Raw genomic sequence first — 18,642 nt, 5'->3', positions numbered from 1 at the left:
ATTTTATGTATATTGATATTAGCCAAATGCACATTTGATAGGTTTTCCCACTGCACCTGCGTCTTCTGCAGTTGGCTTTCTGATGACTGATTCCTGCACTGCCTGACTTCCTTTGGTACAGGGTGCTGTGATTACCACGTGTTCTTCACCTGGTTGTTCCCTCATTAGTGCCGAATAGTTAAAATCACACTACGCTGGAACTCTCTCAGGTCCCCAGGTCACTTGATGCTTTCATGGTCCTGGAGGCTTGGGCTCCAGAAATAAGATGCCCATAGGGTTGCTTTCTTTGATATGTATTTCCATCTTCTTAAGGCTAAAAATGTTCAAATTTGTGTGTGTAAATATATTCATATACGTATATGCATAATACCCCTAATGTATTTTATCTCTATCTATCTATCTATCTATCTATCTATCTATCTATCTATCTATCTCCTGGTACATTTTCTCTGTCTGCGTATCTCTTTGCAGATACTTACACTGATTCCACATGGTGGCCGCTGTGTGTAACACTGTAGTAACCGGGCAGTAGGACCTCTGGGATGTCCCAGGGTTACCACTTTCGTTTCCTTCACATGCACGCGTCCATTCCCCATAGTTTAACAGCATTGTCAGTCCACAGGGTCAGAGGAGATCACCAAGGTTGTGATAAGGAGGCTTTACCCGTCCCACCCAATAGGATTGCAGGTTTGTGGACTCCTGTTTGGGAACAAGAATTTTCAGGACAGGTCAAGACGAGACGGAGAAGGGTTGTATTTTTGAACAGAAAGAGATAGCATGCTGGCCATCCAGAAAGAAAGGCATTTTATTTCCTGGAATGGGGAACATTTATGCTTCTCTTGAGGGGTGGAGCCCCAGGAACAGGTGGTCCACCCGCCAGAAGGGCGCCAGCCCAGGTTGGGCCCTGTATTTCTTAGATCGGTAAGGTCAAAGTTCCCTGCCTTTTCTCAGCCTGCTCCGTTTATCTCAGGATCAGGTTCCTGTGCTTCACATTGCAGTTAAATCAGTGGTTTAGAAGAAAAGGGAACTAGACTGAACCAGTGGGATGAGGCTGTGGAGCACCTCAGGCGAGTGACCCGGGCCTGGAATTTGCTCTGCAGAACACAGTTTTTACTGTGGATGTCCTGGTGTCTTTCCACTTCTACATTTTCGTTCCATCTCAGTTTGTTCCACATGAGTGGCTTGGGGAGTAGTCTTACGGGAACCGAAGGCTGGGGACATTGGTTTGTTTTGAAAATCTAGATTTTGGTGTTTACCAATTATTCCTCCATCCCCCAAATGTTAGGTATATTCTGTGTTTTTAAAATACGTTTGGCAGTTCTTACAGATAAATAGAAAAGATTGTAGATTATTTTTTCTATTGGGAAATTACAATGAAAACCAAAATGTTCTCCCACTGAGAAATCTCCTTCACAAAGGTAGTAGAGGGGAAAAAAAGAACATTTTATTACTGGATCTGCACTAAGCTCAGCGTACAGCAGTGGATGTCATAGCACTCTGCTTAGGGAGAGACCATAGACAGAGTCATCTTGCCCCAGACACAGCCAGGTGACCCACCCATCACAGCCAGGTTTCCGAGGTGACCAGTGAGGAGGTCCTCATGTGGTAGGGCCCTGTGGCCTCAGACTTCCCCTACCCTCACACTGTCACAGGAGTGAACGCCTGTGCCAGCTGATGGCCTCATCCCGGGAGCGGCCAGTGCCCTGTGGCTCTAGCAGAAGGATGTTAGGGAGTGAGGCTGTGGAGGATGATTCCCGGGTATGGAGAGAGACGGCCCGACCTCGCAATGGCACAGGGAGATAGATACATTTCAAAGACAGGCAAATGCTTCTAGAGATAGTTTTTCTGAAGTCAGTGGTCCAAGCAAAGGAAAGAGGGAAGTGTTTCCCTTTCCTTTTAATGGGGAGAATTAGGCCATTTCCTTTTAATTTGTATTTGCTATTACATTACTTTTATTGACTTCTGTCTTAAAAAGACCTTTATCACAGTGATCTCACAAGAGAACTTGCAAGAACAAAGGTGACTTTACTTAGTTGTATTAATATAAACTTTCTAAATTGCTAACCCTACATTGATAGTTAGAATTTCTCTAAAGGAGCAATGGTGTCTGCAGTTCCTCATATGATTACCCGAACAAATCGCCCTGCTTGTAGACCGTGTCCCGGGGGGTCCCAGCCCTACAGCCTGGCACCAGGGCACAGCTCACAGGGATGAGACCCTAAGCAGGTGGCATGCAGTATTTTCTTTTAAAAGCACAGACGAGCTTTTGCTTTCTGAATGTGGATGCTGTTGGTTTTGGTTTTGTGTTTTCAGTCCTTGGCTTGGACCTGGGGGCTGTCCCCCCGTGGGCTGTATGCTCCCTCCTTTTGGTTTGGATTTTGAGCCTGGGCCACTCTCAGTGCCCTTGGGCCTCTGCCACCCTCAGTGCTCAAATGATAGACTGGCAGCCCCGCGCCTGGCTGCTGTTGTTTTTTAAGCTCACTAGCAATTAAAACTTTAAAATCTCCTCTGGTGCCCTGTCAGTGAAATCAGGAGAGACACACTATTTGGCTGTCATTTTTATGATACTAAATCATAAAATTCTTATGGAGGAATCAGGATCCCACCAGTGGTTCCTTGACTTGCCTTTGCATTTCAGATTCTCCACCTTCCTTTACCTTCCCGTGCGCCCCTCTCTAGGCTGCTGCCCCCCTCTGCATGACTGTCCCATGTGCCAAGAGCCACCTCAGCCCCTCCTGAGTTCTCATCTGCTGCCTTCCAGCCCAGAGACCGAGTTGTCAGTGCCTGGGGGCGGAGGCACCTCCCTCCTCTGAGGTCTCACTCTGGTCACCTGCTTGCTGCCAGGCCTGTGGCCACAGGGACCACACACGTTGACTTCCCCCCGACTCACGCCCTCTGCCTGTGGACATGTGCTTCCTGCTTGTGGCCGACTGACACTTGGATCCCACTCTGGGTTTAAGAGGAAAGGAAGAGTGCCTGATGAGTGTTTCTGGAAATTCATTGCTTCTCCTCGCCCCTTCTTGTCCCTGAGTTGCACCTTGGGGCGCTAGCCTCTCAGATGCGATGTTCTGGAGTTTCGGGAGCACCCTCGTCCCTCCTCTCCACCAGGTGGAGCGGACACCAGCACGCATGCGCACTTGGAAGCTTCCAGCGCTGGCGTGCGTTGTTTTCCTGTTAGGAGCCTCTGCATGAGAAAGTGAGAATTGAAAACTAATTACATAACGGCTCGGCTCCGAAAGGTGTGTGCAGTTTCTGCCTCTCCACATCTATCCCACAGAGTACCTGATCGCTGGGAAAGAGCCTCATTAGTTGCACCTCCACTTTTTAAGTACATCTCAGGGTTGTTTTTTAACCATAGCAATGACAGTGTGCTTATTGCAAAATAAGCTAAGTGTCCAGCGTTTGCAGAGTTCCAGGCCGGCCTGGGCTACACAGTGACACCCTGTCTCAAAAGTCCAAATATAAATAACGAAGTTTAGAGATTCCTGTGTGCAGGTCTGCTCACTCTTGCCTTCTGAGTGTTGCTCGCAGCTTCCTCATCCCTGTCCCTCACCCCGTGTCCCTTGCTTTGGGCCGGAGAGCTGCTGTGGTGGTGGGTGGGTGTGGTGTGGGTGGTGGGCGCCTGGGGGCCTCTCACAGAAGCTCAGCGTGCCTGGGCATCAGTGTCCCCATGCCACACCCCTCGCAGCACAGCAGGGGCTGTCCTGTTACACAAGGGGACGGCCAGAGTGCCTCTGCTGTGGCCTCTGGGCTGCTGTGCTTAATAAATAATGGGCTGTTTATCTTGAGACTGTTTATTGGCAGATGACCTGGGAGACTCAGGCTGCATAGACGGAGCAGGCCCTCGCTGTCTATTGAGTGCTCCTGTTGAATTCCATGGGAGTGCCTCTGGGGAAGATTTCCTCAGTATCAAACCACCAGGAAAAGAGAGGCTGTTATCTCCCTGGATTTTTCCAGTTGTCCACTTAAGAACACCCTGTTCTGTGCGTCGGTCCCTGGTGGCAGGAGGCAAGAGGCGGCATGGGAGGCCTGGAGGTTTCTGTGCAGTCCTGCCAGTGACAAGCAGCTTGCATACATGCAGCCCTCAGGTCTGCAGGCTGTGCACCTGGCACAGGGTGGCTGCTGTGCTTCGGTGTAGCAATGGATCATGGGTCAGCAGTTGTGGGGACAGGGACCAGGATGTGGGTGGGTGGTACAGTGTGGCCAGGTGGGGAGCAGAGCTGGCTGTGTCTGAGTGAGAGACTCTGTGCTTCCAGTGTGGGTGGCCATGGTGCCCAGGAGGGCGGGAAGGGACGACTCATGGCCTCCTGTCCCTGCGTGGCACACACTCAGATGCTGTCTGGATCCATAAGTGGAGAGGAGCCCCCCCTCCCCCAGTCATCACCAGATCCAGTCTGCTAGAGAGCAGCAGCTGCTGCTAGGCGGGAGCCCCTGAAAGAGCCCACTCTCCAAGTGGGAGCTGGGATAGAGGAACTCGGGCCAAACCCCTGGGGAGCCCCGTGGAGGAACAGAGAAGGGAGCTTTGAAGAGGCCTTGGCTTTTTGACTTGTGGGCTTTGGGTTGGGCTTGGATTTGGGGTTGGGGTTGGGGCTGGGATTAGGGCTCGGGTTAGGGAATGGTTAACTCAGAAGCCTTGTGTCCTGCATAGCACTGTGCCCCTGTTACCTCTTGACAGCTGGGCTGGGCTGGGCTGTAGGGATGATGATCGAACATGTGTTGCACAGGTCACAGCCATAGTCATGTGATATGCGGTCACCTGGGTCCTGCTGCCATGCAGCTGGACAAGAGCCAGGAGTTAGGATTAAAGATACTCGGCTTCAGTGCAAAAATAACGTATCTGTCACCTCACATATCGTGCACATTGCCCCTATACTACTAGCAAGAGCCTGAGTTTGGTGTCCAGCAATACGAAAGAAGGAAGGAAGAAAACAATCTGAGTCCAATACACGGTCACCAACCGTGGTGTTCGTAACGTACGTTAAGGGTTTAGACGTGTAGATCCTCTCTGTTTACCTCCTTGTTTCTCGTTTTAATATAAAGCAAAGCCCAGCTGTGAGGCACACACATAGAGAGTGTGCATTTGGTGTGTGTGTGTGTGCATTTTTGTGGGGCGAATGGGACATACTTAAGTGATGATATTGAAATCAGAGATCTCATCTTGTATTACTTTGTTTTTAGGTGCTGGTGAGTCTGGGAAAAGTACCATTGTAAAGCAGATGAAGTAAGTAGGATAAAGGATTCGACTGTTTTAAGCTGTCCTGTCCCCGGGAGGAATGTCGGGGTTCTGATTTTCCTCTCACCCTGTTAGAATTATCCACGAGGCGGGGTATTCGGAAGAGGAGTGCAAGCAGTACAAAGCCGTGGTCTACAGCAACACCATCCAGTCCATCATTGCTATTATCAGGGCCATGGGAAGACTGAAGATTGACTTCGGGGACTCAGCGCGGGCGGTGAGTATGCAGTGTGTTGGCACAGCCTGAGGGTAAAGGAAATGGTTGTGTGGCAGTGCTGTGCTTTCTAACATAGAATTGTCAGTATCACTGTCACTTGACACATGAGTAGAAGTAAGTGGAAGCCTTAGAAGAGTGTGAAATAAGAAGTGTACAGGGTGGCAGCCTCTCTTTCTAGCTGCACTTACCCTCTCCATCAGTTTATATGCTCAGTTCAGTAATCACTTGTCAGCCTTCCATTACTGTTGCAAAATACCCGAGGTGATCAACTTAAAAACAAGAAAGGTTCATTTTGGCTCATGGTTTTGCAGGGTTCAGTTCTTGTTGATTTTGGCCTGTGGAGAGGCAGCACATTACAATTGCAGTCCGTGAAGGAGAAAGTGGAGAGCGGGGAGAGTGCTGTGTCCCATGATCTCCCTTAAGGACATGGCCACAGGACCCTGAGACCTTGCCCTAGGCCACTGTGTCGGAGGCACCACCATGTTGCAGTAGTGTTCTGGGCCAGGGACCAATCAAGCCTTTAAAGCAGGAGCCGCTGGGGGATGTGGCAGACCCAAGCCAGAGCAGCCCGCGTCACAAGTTTGTGAGGCTTGTTCCACATCAGCACAGTAACATCTGCATCTACAACTGGGGAAGCTGAAATGATCTGATTATTTGTTTTCATAACAAGACTAAAAAGGAGACTAATCTTAAATAATGAAAGCAGTATAAAAGTGTGCATTTCTTTGGAAGAAGAAAATATTGGCTATTAAAAAAAAAGCAGTTTTCAGAATTTGAGAGTTAAAGGGAGCCCTTGGAAATGGGCAAACTCCACCCATTTGTGCTCCTAGTAAACCAGTAGGAACCCATGAAAGTCCCTGAGAGCAAACGCATAGTACCTTTTCTGGTGGTCCAGGGCCGGTGCTGAGCTTCCTTCTTGGACTGGGAATCAGATTTGCAGCTTGATTGGAAGCAGCCTGGTCCAGTCCACAAGGTGCTTTGTTTCCCTCTGTTCTGCCAGCGTCTCTTGGATTGCTATCTATTTCAAGTTGGCCATTTGTGTATAGTTTATATATCATTGGTTGCTTTGTAATAACTGATGTAAGGGGCTGGGGATTTAGCTTAGTGGCATAAGCACCTGCCTTATAAGCAGGAGGTCGTGAGTTCGGTCCCTGGTACCGGTTTAAAAAAAAAAAAATGATGTAAAACTTGACCTGGCCTGAAACCTTTAGCCAGATTCTACCATAATTTTGATTTTTCTTTTACAAACAAGGTGCAATTGAACATTACTGCTCCTTTGTTTTGTTATTTATTTAATATGTTTGTATGTACTGTGCAATCTGTACCAGTGTGATGAAGATTTTCCATGTGGAGTCTGTAACTTTTTGTCTTAGAATCTGCTAGGTTTTATTTTAAGGTCTAGGAAATCCATGTTAAATAGACAAGAAAGTTGAATGAAAGCAACATTAGGGGATACATGTTGGGAGACTCTGTAAAGTAAGCGTTGTTTGTTTGTGAGCTATTGCAAAGTTTCCTGATAAGCTCTAAATTAATTTATGTGGTTTATCCTTTTGAACAGTATTTAAAATCCTTGGTATAATCAAAGTTTTCACTTGGACTTCAAGATCCTTTTTAAATGAATTTTCATGTGTATGTTTAAGGTTCAGCACATGAAGTGTCAGAATTGTTTCTGTAATGAAGCACGTTAGCATCCATCACTGTACAGTGTGTGTGTGTGTGTGTGTGTGTGTGTGTGTGTGTGTGTAAGGGAGAAACTGTAATCTTTTTTAAACAAAAATCCTAATAGAGTGCCACTGCTGCAGTCCTGCTGTCAAAACATGAGCACTAACCAGTGTTGGTGAGCTCAGACACAAAGGGCGCCCTGCTGCGCTGTTGGCCAGGATGTGGCTTAGTTTGTCCTTGTGGAAAATGGTGGGTGATTCCTGAAGAAATGGAAAACAGAGCAGCCATAGGACCCCACCCACGCCCAAGAGAGAGCAAGGGCCAGCCCTGGTAAAGACACCCACGCTGTGGTTTCATCCTGTTATTCACTCAACAGCCAAAGGGCACGGTGTGGCTCTCAGCAGAGAAGCAGCTGAAGAAAACGTGTGTAATTCTGTCTGTGCACGTATGTGTCTATACACATACATGCACGCATGTACACAATGGAATGTTGTTCAGACTTTAAAACCTACTGTTTTCCACCACATGGAAGTGAAGGGCACAGAGAAAACATCACCTGGTCTCCCTTATGTGAAATTCAACAAAGCAGTCAGCTGTACAGAGATTGAGAAAAAAGCAGTGGACCAGGGGTCCAGGAGTAGCACACAAAAAAACGATGAAATGAAGACCGAGGGCCACAAAGTGACAAATACGTATAGGGAAGAGATGTAGGGGTGAAGGCACAACGTCAGAACTGATTGAGATCATTTAGCATTTGCTCAGAAAGGTGTTCACTGAATGAATGAGTGATAACCGTACAGTTCCAAGTCGAATATGAGGTGAGGCACAAATATCCTGGGCGTAGTCAGATCCTTTCAGAAAAGACCGCGTAGAAGACTTGGGGATTGTTAAAACCGATCTCAGAGCTCCCTTAGAAATGTTAGCCACACTAAGCTTTTGAATCTGTTTAAAGGAAGAGCACGCCGAAGGAATCCCTCCTACTTGAAAGAGGATCGATTCCGGTTAGGTAACTGAACCTGGGGTGGTGCTCACTCGTGTGTGGACCCCACGCTCAGAGCTTCTGTGCGGTGCAGGGAGAGGGCTTGGCGCTGGGTTTGGGGCATTGAAAAGGCTCAGTGCAAGCAGCTTTAAGAAGTGGTTCTATTCCATACTTTCCCTCAGTGACTGTTGTTCTGTGCACTTTTCTTTTCTCCCTCCCTCCCTTTCTGTCCTGTCCTTCCCCTTCGCCTGCCCACCTGCCCATGTTCCTCCCCTCCCTCCCTGCCCCTCCCCTCCCTCCAATCCTCCTTTCCTTCTTCCTAAATTTGACCTTAGATTCAGGAGCAGCCGCAGATCTCTTCCTTCCCACCTAAGCTTTTCTTTCTTCACCCCCTTTCCGAGGCTCTGGAGTGGCTGGCTGGCTGGCTTTGCCCTGTTCCCCCTAGAGAGAGCCCAGGGACTGCTCGCTCCCTGCAGAGGGCTGCTCCTGCCGGCCTTGGCCATTGTATGAACTTGGAACCTTCTGGACTCCTCTGCCAACTCCGGGTTGTGTTTCCTTTTTTCTTATTTATTTATTCATTTATGTGTTTATTTGTTCATCTTTGGAATTGGGACTTGAACTCAGGCCCTGGCGGCTGCCAGGCAGGCACCCTGGCACTGAGCTGTCTCTGCCTGGGTCAGCTCTGCGGTAGCAGCAGGCCTGGCAGGGCTGCTGAGGGAGACTCAGGTGAGATTAATGCGTCCTGGACATGAGGAAGGGACACTCATGTGGCCAGGAGTTCCCTAGACCAGATCTGGGGACAGCGCGTTGTGTGCCAGGAGGACCAGGGTGGACCTGGGCCCTGGCACCGTATTCTGCCCCTGTGGGTGCTGCCCTGGCGCAGGTGACCTGAAGCATGATGTGGGCCAGCGCAGAGGCCCCAGCAGGAGCAGCGCAAGCATCTCGGCTCTTCCGCAGCTTTCTTGGTGTTGGTGTTCTGGAGTCTCACTCTCTCTGACACCATCAGCATTTCCGTTTTTAACAACTGATGGTGGCAGAGACCAACTTTTCTCTTGCTGTCTTTTTTAACAAGGTCAGGATGTTTTAGTGCCTCTTTTCCAGTCGTCCTCTTGGGAACTCTGTAATTTCTTTTTTCCAAACTGCTCTGATTTCTGTTAAGTGCATTTCTTTGGCTCAGTGATTCTCTTGGAATATTATGATGAAGACTTCGGGGTACATTGCAAATATTTTCCAACAGGTTTGCTTTTTTCTTGTTATAAAACTTTTGTTTGCAACCAATTCAATTTTGTGTCTTGATACAAGGAAAAATCTTCACCTCACATTCATTTTTTAAAATTCTTCTATAGTTTTGGAATGTTTGTACTTTTTTTTAGTATCTTTCTCTATGGACCTACCTAGAAAAGTTATTTGTGTTGATTGCTAACTAGGACCTAAATACGTCTTATACAATCTCCTTGTCTGTTTCTGTTGCCTTACAGCCATTTATTAACTTGTGGGGAGTAAGACAAATGGATGCCAAGCATTAGCCGCGTGCCTTGGTCATGACAGATGCTCAGTGAAACATCTGTGTCATTATTATTTAGCATGTCACACTGCTATCATGGCAGAATCATGTCGTTTTAAGTTCTATTGCTTCTGAAGGTTAGGTGGCATCCAGCAGGTTAGGGCCACCCCTCCTGTTCCTGTGGCACACACCGTGGCTGGCCTGCCTTTCTCCTCGCCGTGGGCCTTTAGCACCAGTCCTCCGCGCCTCTGTTGAAAGCATCGGTGGCATTTGAATTGCAGTGATTGTGCAGCATCAGGTTGGTTTGCTGAGAATGGACTCGAAAGGGCTGACAGATAGATGAAGACATAGCGACCAATGTTAGCAGAGTCGCCGAACATAGCACATCATGGGTTAGTTATTTTAGATGATGAGACACAAAATATTTTAAACCATGGGTATGGAGCCATCAGATCTGATGCTTATGGTCATTTAGGAGCTCTCTGTGCAGGTGCCTGGCCCACCTGTAGCCCTAACACTGATACCAGGTGGGTGCGTTTCTCATCCCATGGCAGTGACATTAGGAAGTGCTGAGGGCCACTTAGCACACCCCCGGCTGTGAGTGTGGCTAAGGTCGTGTCCTGGCCGCAGGGAGGTGGGACAGGAGGACAGAAATTAAGCAGAAGTGTCTAGACGACCTCCCAGCCATGGACATGGTATGTATGAACTCCAATCGCTTGAATTCATGGATTCGTGGCATTTCATTTTATTTTTTGGGGTAGTTTTAGTTCCAAAACAAATTGAAAATAAAACAAACCCCAAAGCATAAGACCGGTCACTTGTGGAGTTGGGGGTCGCTGGCATCCCTCAGACATGGGACATGGTGGCCTGGGGTGAGCTGTCCTTGTCCCCTTCTGCCCATCCCACAGGGAATGTCTGCATGGCCATCACCTTGCTGTCCCAGGGATGTGCTGATGGAGTGTCCTAGTGTCTGGTTCGGGCCTGTGTGCCCAGCCACTTCGGGGTGAGGTGGTACTGCCCTAACTTCCTGGCAACCGTCTGTGAATTGCTTTCCTTAGCACTCTGGACGACCGGGAGTGAGGAGTCTTGCATTAAAAAGCAACAGTGACAGTGAATAGCTTTGCTGGTTTGTTTTTATTAAATCGTACATCAGCTTTATTTTAGTTTTCACTGTTTGTAATAGTTGAGCATTTTTCCATATGGTTTCTAGGTATGTAATCTGTGTATTGTGGTGGCACTTTTTCCCTGCCGTTTTGGGTGATGCCTGTCCCTTTGCTGGCCTTTAATCCCTTTGAATGAAATTTACTTGTATGCACAGAATAAGGATCTATATTCTGGTTTTCTCCTTTTGATCCAAAGGCTAACTGGTTACCGAATAGCCACATCCTTTCCTACCCGTTTATCTTGGCACCTTAACTGTACAGTGAGTTTAACTAGGGGGTATTTTTGATCTGCATTAATTCTGAACTGTTGTGTGTGTGGCGGGAGTTTAATCTCCACTGCACTCTGCTCCCATCCTAGCCTTCTTTTTCAAATGCTCCTGGCTATTTTTACATGCTGGTTTTTTTTCCAGATGAAGATTGAGGTCATTTATCGTAGTATTCTGGCTTATGTTTGAGCCTGAGGGCAGAGAGTCTTTCTCTTTTATGTTGTTTTGATTCTAAGAAATACTGAAGTGTACATGAGGCAAAATAATACGAGTGTGTGATGTGTGCCTGCAGCGAGGTGTGTTTCTGCTGCCGTCTGGTCACGTGGGTCCCACCTTCCTGTATCTCTGTCCACACAGCAGTTCTGTTGTCCACACAAATAACACATAAATGTCAACAGTTGTACAGTTTAGTAATTTGTGTGTTGTGTGTGTGTATATATATATATATATATATATATATATATATGCATATACACACGTTCATGAGATTCGTAAATATGCATTACAGTTATGCTTGTGTGGTACATTTCTAAGTAATTTTCTTTGACATAATAGAGATTATGCTTCACAGTTAATTCGCTGCAACCTAGTCTACATTTTTTGCTCTTCGTGATTTCTTGACAGTTAACACAGATTATATTATTTTTAGGCCTTTCCCGCTTTAAAATGACCTTATGGAAAAAATTTAAATGACTGCCTATTTTCTTGCCTAAATCATTTTGCAAGTTGACTTGTATTTTTAGAGAGAATGTGTTTCACATTTACATGTGTCTTAGAGCAGCTCTTAGAAGTATTGGTGCCAAAGAATCCATGGAGGTTCTCAGACACTCCCTAAGGATACCCTGACTTTACTCAGAGTGACAGAGCTGTGGTAATAATTCATGCCATCATACTGTGTAGATTGAATACATAAGTGGTTGTTAATGTGCAAATATTATCAGCCGGTTTAAAAAGGTCCTGTTTGAAACAACTGGCTGCTTAGTAATTGCTGACTTACTGACTGGAGCCTAAGCAGTTGTGGAGCCTTAAGCGGTCCCTAACTGTTCTGTGCCCCAGGCTTCTTTCTTTTCTACAAAACAAAGGACTCCTTAGAACAGTTCTGGCTCATCCCTCCAGGGCACCTCCTGACACTGCCTGTCCCGCAGGTGAGTGTTCCAAGAAGTTTTTTAAGAAGAGGCTGTGCTGCATTTTGTGAGGAAGAGACCTTTTAAAATAAACACTGTGCTGTGTACCCTGGAGGTTTGCAGTTGGATCCCTGGGTGAGACCCATGCAGGTAGTGAGGTGGTTACTGTAGTGACGCATATAACCGCAGCTTATCATTGCATCCACTTTTTTTTTTTTTTTTTTTTTTTTTTTTTTTGTGGCGAGGACAGCTACAATCAAGTTCTTTAGCAAAAAATTCTTTTACTAGAACACCAGGATGTTATTTATAGCCCTGGCGCTGTGGCCTTGATCTCTGAGCTTGTTCCCCTCTGTGGCTGCTAGGCTGTGTCCCGAGAGCATTGCCCCCCACCGCTAGATTCTGCTAAATTAAATAAGCCAGATGCAGAAAGGAAAAGGTTACACGACTCACTTATCCATGGGAGCTGCAAGGGGGAGAGACATTTTTTAATTAAGTTTATTGGTGCGTTTTAGACATGCGTAATGACCACATTCATCACACGAATTTGTATTGGACGTGCTGGATGGTGCTTGTTTTCCCTTCCTGTTCCCCTCTGCTCCTTTCAGTCTCTCTTCCCTCCCATCTGCGATCTTGGTTTCCATTTTGTCCTTCTATTCCTTGTCTTCCTCTGCTCTTCTCCCCCAAGCCAGTTCTCCTTCCTGTGGACCAGTTTCTTTCTATTTCAAAGATCTATTATGACATAGTTGGCCCTCATTCACCCTTTCAGTTTCCCACACCACAGAAACAGTGCAGTATTTACCTATGTGAGTCCCCTTTATGTCACTTGGGATTATGGTCATCCATGTACCTAGAAATGTCTCAGGCTTATGTCTAAATACCTATCTATTTATCTATATATGTATACACATATCTTCTTTATTCATTCATGAGCTGATGGTCATTTGGGCTGTTTCCAAGATTTAGCTATTATAAATTGTGCTGTTATAAACATGGTGCACATGTATCGCTATGAGATGATGTTTTGAATTCTTCTGAGAAGATACCGAGAAGAGGGACAGCTGGGTCAAATGAGATCTCCAGTCGTGGTTTTCTGAGAAACCACCATCCTAATTTCCACAATGGTTGCACCAGCCTGCACTACCAGCAACAGTGGAGAAGGGTTTCTTTTTCCCCATAATGACACCAGCATTTGTTATTGGTTGATTGCTTGATAACAACAATTCTTTCTGGAGTGAGATAGAATATCTGCATTGTTTCAATTTGCCTCTCTTGAATGACCAGTGATGTTGGACCCTTTTTCGTTTATTTATTTATGATTTGTACTTCTTCGTCTGGGACATGTCTATTCATTTTAGGTGCCTGGTTTTGGATTGGGACTTTAAATTTATGGGGGGAGGATCTGATTTTTTTTAAGTTCTTTATATATTCTAGATATTACTCCTTTGAAGAATACCTGGCAAAACTTTTTTCTCACTCTGTGGGTCAACTGAAACTTTCACTCTAGAATGGGGTTTATGAATACAGTTTCCAAAGTTTCTTCTGTCTTTTCTTGAGGCTTTTTAGGAAGTTTAAAAAGAATGTGACCTGATAACCCACATTGGAAAGCATTATTGTTCTCCATCAAAAAGTTTATTGAAACTGACTAGAGATGGTGACAAAAGCAGTCACATGTAAAGGTAGTTATTTGGTGGATTAAACACTCATTGGAATTAATTTAGGGCTGAGGATTTAGCTCAGCGCCATGAGTGCCTGCCTGGCAAGCATGAGGTTGTGAGTTCGATCCATGATACCAAGGAGAGAAAAGGTAGAATTGACTTAAGGATGCTAAACAGGACTCATCAACTTGGTCTGAGGGGTTCACTGAGGATAGCGTTACCCATGCCTTTCCCTGTACTTTACTAAAAGGGGAACACGTACTTGACTAATATCTTCCCATGCTGAGAGACTTAATTATTTTTCATGATGTGCTGCAGCTGAACAGAGAATGTTCTTCAAATTGGCAACAGGGTGAGTTTATATTGTCAGCCAGTGTATTCTGCTAGCCTAGGTCATGGAATGGGTCTCCTCTGTCCTGTATGCCTTATAATAAGTTCTGTTCCATGACAAGCCCCTGCTGTGACATACCTGTCTCCTGGAGATTAGCTTCTGGACCCCCAGCAGGTGCCAAGATCTGGGAGGGATGTAGGAATGGCATGGTAGTTGCATGCTGTGTATGCACATCTTCCTGAATATACTTTACATCCTCTCTGGATTCCTTATGGTATCTAAAGAGTATCTTTGTTTTCTAAATGACGGCTCTGTTGCATTGTTTAGGGGTTAAATACAAAAAGAAGTCGGTAGGTCTTTAGTTCAGTTGCCTTTTTTCCCTCTTGGGTACCTTCGTTCTGATTGGTGGAACACATCAATCCCACTGATAAAGGCAGCCAGTTGTACTTGGAAAAAAGCCTGTCAGGAGCAATTAGGGGTTCTCCACCCACTTAAGGCAAAGCTCCCAGTCTCCTGCTAAAGAGGACCTTTGAGCAGGGAGAGGCTTCCTGCTTTGCCTATGTGTGGGTTAACTGTGCTATTACCAGGAGGCCAGAGTTCGCAGCCATCTGTGACTTCCATGTGGGTACAGAGTCCTAAGATGTGTCTGTGCTGTGTGTGTAAGTGTGTGCACTAGCCTGTGCAGAGCTAATACTATGAGAGTAATCTGAGATTGCTGCTGATAGTATTGCTCTGATTAGATGTTGAAGTGATGATAATTTTTATTTTTATTTATTTATTTGGTACCAGGAACTGAACTCACAACCTCACACTTGCCAAGCAGGTGCTGTGCTGCTGAGCTATATCTCCAGTGCTGAAGTGATAATACTTTCTATATAGATTAAATAAAGGGCAGTGTTAATGTCAGGGGGCTTCTTTTGTTTTTACTTTTTAATTGTGACTCCCTGTGTTTTTGGTTTTCTTTTGTTTTGTTTTGGGACAGAGTCTGGCTATGTAGCTTGGGCCATCCTTGAGTTCAGTATAGAGCCCAGGCTGGCCTGGAACACAATGACCATCTGCCTATGTCAGCCTCCCTAGCTAGCGTTACAGGGCGTGTGCTGCCGCACCCAGCCTTAGGAGGCTGTGTGAAACCTGAGATCCCATCAGCAGCTCATGATATATATCTCCCTGACTACATTGATCAAAAGTGGCTCAGGAAAACTTAAAAACTGGCAGCCTCCATGTTAAGGAAAATTTAATTAAATTTATATACACTCTGTTCTTTTATTTAGAAAGACTTGCATATTTAGTTCCTTTTGTTCTTTGTGCATAGGTTAGCAAATATCTCCTCCCAGCCACTTCGTAGATGAATTTAGCATGACTCTCCTTCGAGGTCTCCTGGGAATGTGCAGATCATTCTGTGAAACTATTTTTACCTACTCTACATTGATTTCTCCCTTCTCTGAACATATTTTGCATCAATAAAGTATACCAGAAAGCTGACACTTAATTAGATCCCATTTTAATGTAATCTAGAATGCTGTGTGTTTCTTAGATTAAAAGTGTTTTGAGGTGGGGGAAGCAAAATCTAGATTCTTCCTCTGTCCTCAGAGATGGTCATCTTCGTTCCACAGCAAACAGTCCGTGGATAGTTCTCCTTTGAGCAGTCGCCATTCTTGCAGTTTCCTGCAGCCCGCCTGGGAAGACCGCACCGGTACCTCCAAGCCGAGGCCTGTCATGCTGATTGAGCACCTTTGGCTAATCTAGTTCTTAATGTGGTGTTCAGGGAAAGAAAAGCTATGCCACTTCTATTAAAAACATGGAAAATTTGCCATTGCCCGTTTGTATCTCTGGTCTCTCCCTTGGTCCTTTTCTAATCTGTAATGTCTCCCCTTTCTTCTCTAAATCATTGGCGACTGCATGTTCAGGATGACGCCCGCCAACTCTTTGTGCTCGCTGGGGCCGCAGAAGAAGGTTTTATGACGGCAGAACTCGCTGGTGTTATAAAGAGATTGTGGAAAGATAGTGGCGTGCAAGCCTGTTTCAACAGATCCCGGGAGTACCAGCTGAACGACTCTGCAGCGTAGTAAGTATCATAACTTCAGAGCTGAGCTATCAGGAACACTTAACTTACGAATCAAATATAACCACCAAGTCGATTTTGTTGCCAGATTGGCTGACATGTTCTCGTACAACTCAGGATCTTCTGGATGACAATATTTGACAACTCTTTCTGTCTTTTGTGTTTGTAGATACTGACACCTTTATTTCCTGTGTGTTCCATAGTCTCAAGAGCTCCTCCTTACATGCGCTGTATTGGGAATATGCAGGAATGTTTCTAGGATATTTCCAAGACAGCAATTCAGCTTTAAGAAATTCACTGTGACTTTGAGTATATCGCTGTATATCCTAGTTTACTGGAAGTTAGCCAAAGAAGAGGATGACTGATATGGGTTCTTTTCTTCATTCTAATGGTGCCTTGGTCAGTGACAGACACTCAAAGTCAGACCTTGTAAAGGGATGCGTGAAGACCCCAAGATATTTTCTAAGTAAGATAGCTTTCCTCTTGGAAATTGTCAGTGGTAAACATCCTATGACGTTAGACACTGCTTACAGGTAACTAAGTGCAGGTTTCTGGTGGAAAACTCTGCCCTGATTTTGCAGGTGGTAACCCCAGAAAGTTTATAAAACAAGTTGTGATTGTTTGGGAATACAGATCAGCATGGTGCCTGCCTGTCAAACACCAGGTTATGAGTTTGATTCCCAGGACAGAAAATCCAACCAACAAATAAATATCCAACCAGTGTTCTGTTAGTGACCGACACAGAACAATCATATTTTTTAAAGCAAGTATTTTGCTCATAATTTGGCACACAAACTAACAAGTGCCAGACATTGTATCACTCTTTGCAGTGTCCACTGTGCACTGTTAATACTTTGCAGTATTGTTCTGCTTTGTGGACAGAGCTGTCGAGTTTTAGGAACAAAGGTGAAGATTTGATGGAAGATGACAGGTATTGCTAGATGCATCCATTTTTCCACAGTGAAAGACAGATCAGTGGGTTATGGAACCAGTGTGCGGTGTGACACATCACTGGCTGTGTCTCTGCGTGGTGTGCTGTGCACCTTATTTTGAGTAAATAAACATTGCACATCATGGTGTCACCCACAGCTGTATTTATAGTCCTCTTATTATAATCTACACTTTTAATGTTTGGTACCTCTATACATCATTGCATGGATGTATATAAGTATATGTAACGTATTTTTTTGATGAGTGGGACCAACTGGTACCATCACTTCTACACGGAAATACACCTGAGGCCAGCGGACACCCTCAGTGTACTTAGATCTCATAAACGCAAGGCACTTTTCCTTTAGAGTTACACTTCGAGGTTGTTTCCTTTGTATTTATCTTCTGATTTTCTTCATTTTCTGTCCCCCACCTCCACTCTGTAAGTTCGGGAATGTCGATTTTGACCACAGTGTAGCACTGTTACCATCATTACTTGTGTAACAGTAAGTAAATCAGCCAGACTTCACAGCGTAGAAGACTCGGTAGAGGAATCTCGTAGAGAAAGAACCAAACCCATGAGCCGTGTGAGCTGTGCTGCCGGCTCCACACTGGCAGGAATATTAAGCAGAATTCCTTTTACTATACAAAGATCACTCCCAGCTGCGTACAGCGAAAGGGCTGCTTGCGTGGCTCAGGAGGGGCATCTGGGGACAGTAGCCAGTGCTGTGTACTCACCAGGAGGGGCACATGCGGGCCCCCCAGTCCCTGGACCAAGCCTGCCTGCTTGTGCGCACTGTGAGGACTTCTGCCTCCTGTGCGTCCTCTTCTTGTCCTCCTGCCCCAGGATACAGTGATGCAGCCGTTTTTCAGGAATGAAAGAAATCATAGCGACCGTTTTTGCAGGATGATTCCAGGCACCTCGGTCTCCAGCTTTCTGGGAGAGGTAGCAGGGTCCTGCCAAATGCTCCTTTGGACGTCAAGTTGCCTGTTTGCTGCTTAAATTTGTGATCATTTAAAACATGGCAGCTTTTTACAATGCTTGTTTTTTTTTTTTTTTCTGTCTTGTTGAAATATAACTATGTATTTTTTAGAGGCTGTCAGAACTACAGCAGTTTTAATAACATGTATCTATGAGTAATCAGAACACATTTGAAAGAATAGCTGTTTTGAAGGAGCAGTAAAATCTTGCTACAGTTTTTGTTAAATCAATATTTGCAGGAATGTACAGTATCGTGTGGGATGAAAAGCACAGGAGAAATACTGGTGGAGGAGTCGTCAGCATTGTGATTTTTAAAAAAATCTGTAAAAATGATGCAGGTTGAGCATACCTGAAAAAGTCCAAAATCCCCCAAATCCAAAAATACTTCCGGTTCCAAACATTTGGGGTGTGGGATATGCAACCTGTGCAAGTGACCCAAGCTGTCATCTCCCTGTTTTCTGGTATCCCTGTACCTGACTGTCTGTAAACACTGTTGCTAATTCAGTGTTTACATCGCTTTCCAGCTCCTCCCAG

General features: G+C 45.6%; 1 protein-coding gene across 1 annotated transcript in view; it reads left to right on the top strand.

Moving 5' to 3' along the window:
* Positions 1–18,642, top strand: part of Gnai1 (G protein subunit alpha i1) — a 70,278-nt gene that overhangs the window by 39,109 nt on the left and 12,527 nt on the right. The window contains 3 exon segments of the mRNA NM_001172953.1: positions 5,179–5,221; positions 5,309–5,450; positions 16,042–16,199. Coding sequence (NP_001166424.1) covers positions 5,179–5,221; positions 5,309–5,450; positions 16,042–16,199 — 343 coding nt within the window.

The sequence above is a fragment of the Cavia porcellus genome, unplaced genomic scaffold (genome assembly GCF_034190915.1).
Source record: "Cavia porcellus strain 051 isolate PalLab524CR breed Dunkin Hartley unplaced genomic scaffold, mCavPor4.1 scaffold_2, whole genome shotgun sequence".
NCBI classification, from domain to species: Eukaryota; Metazoa; Chordata; class Mammalia; order Rodentia; family Caviidae; genus Cavia; species Cavia porcellus.
Note: the sequence above shows the minus strand (reverse complement) of the source record. Positions and strands in the feature narration are given on the sequence as shown.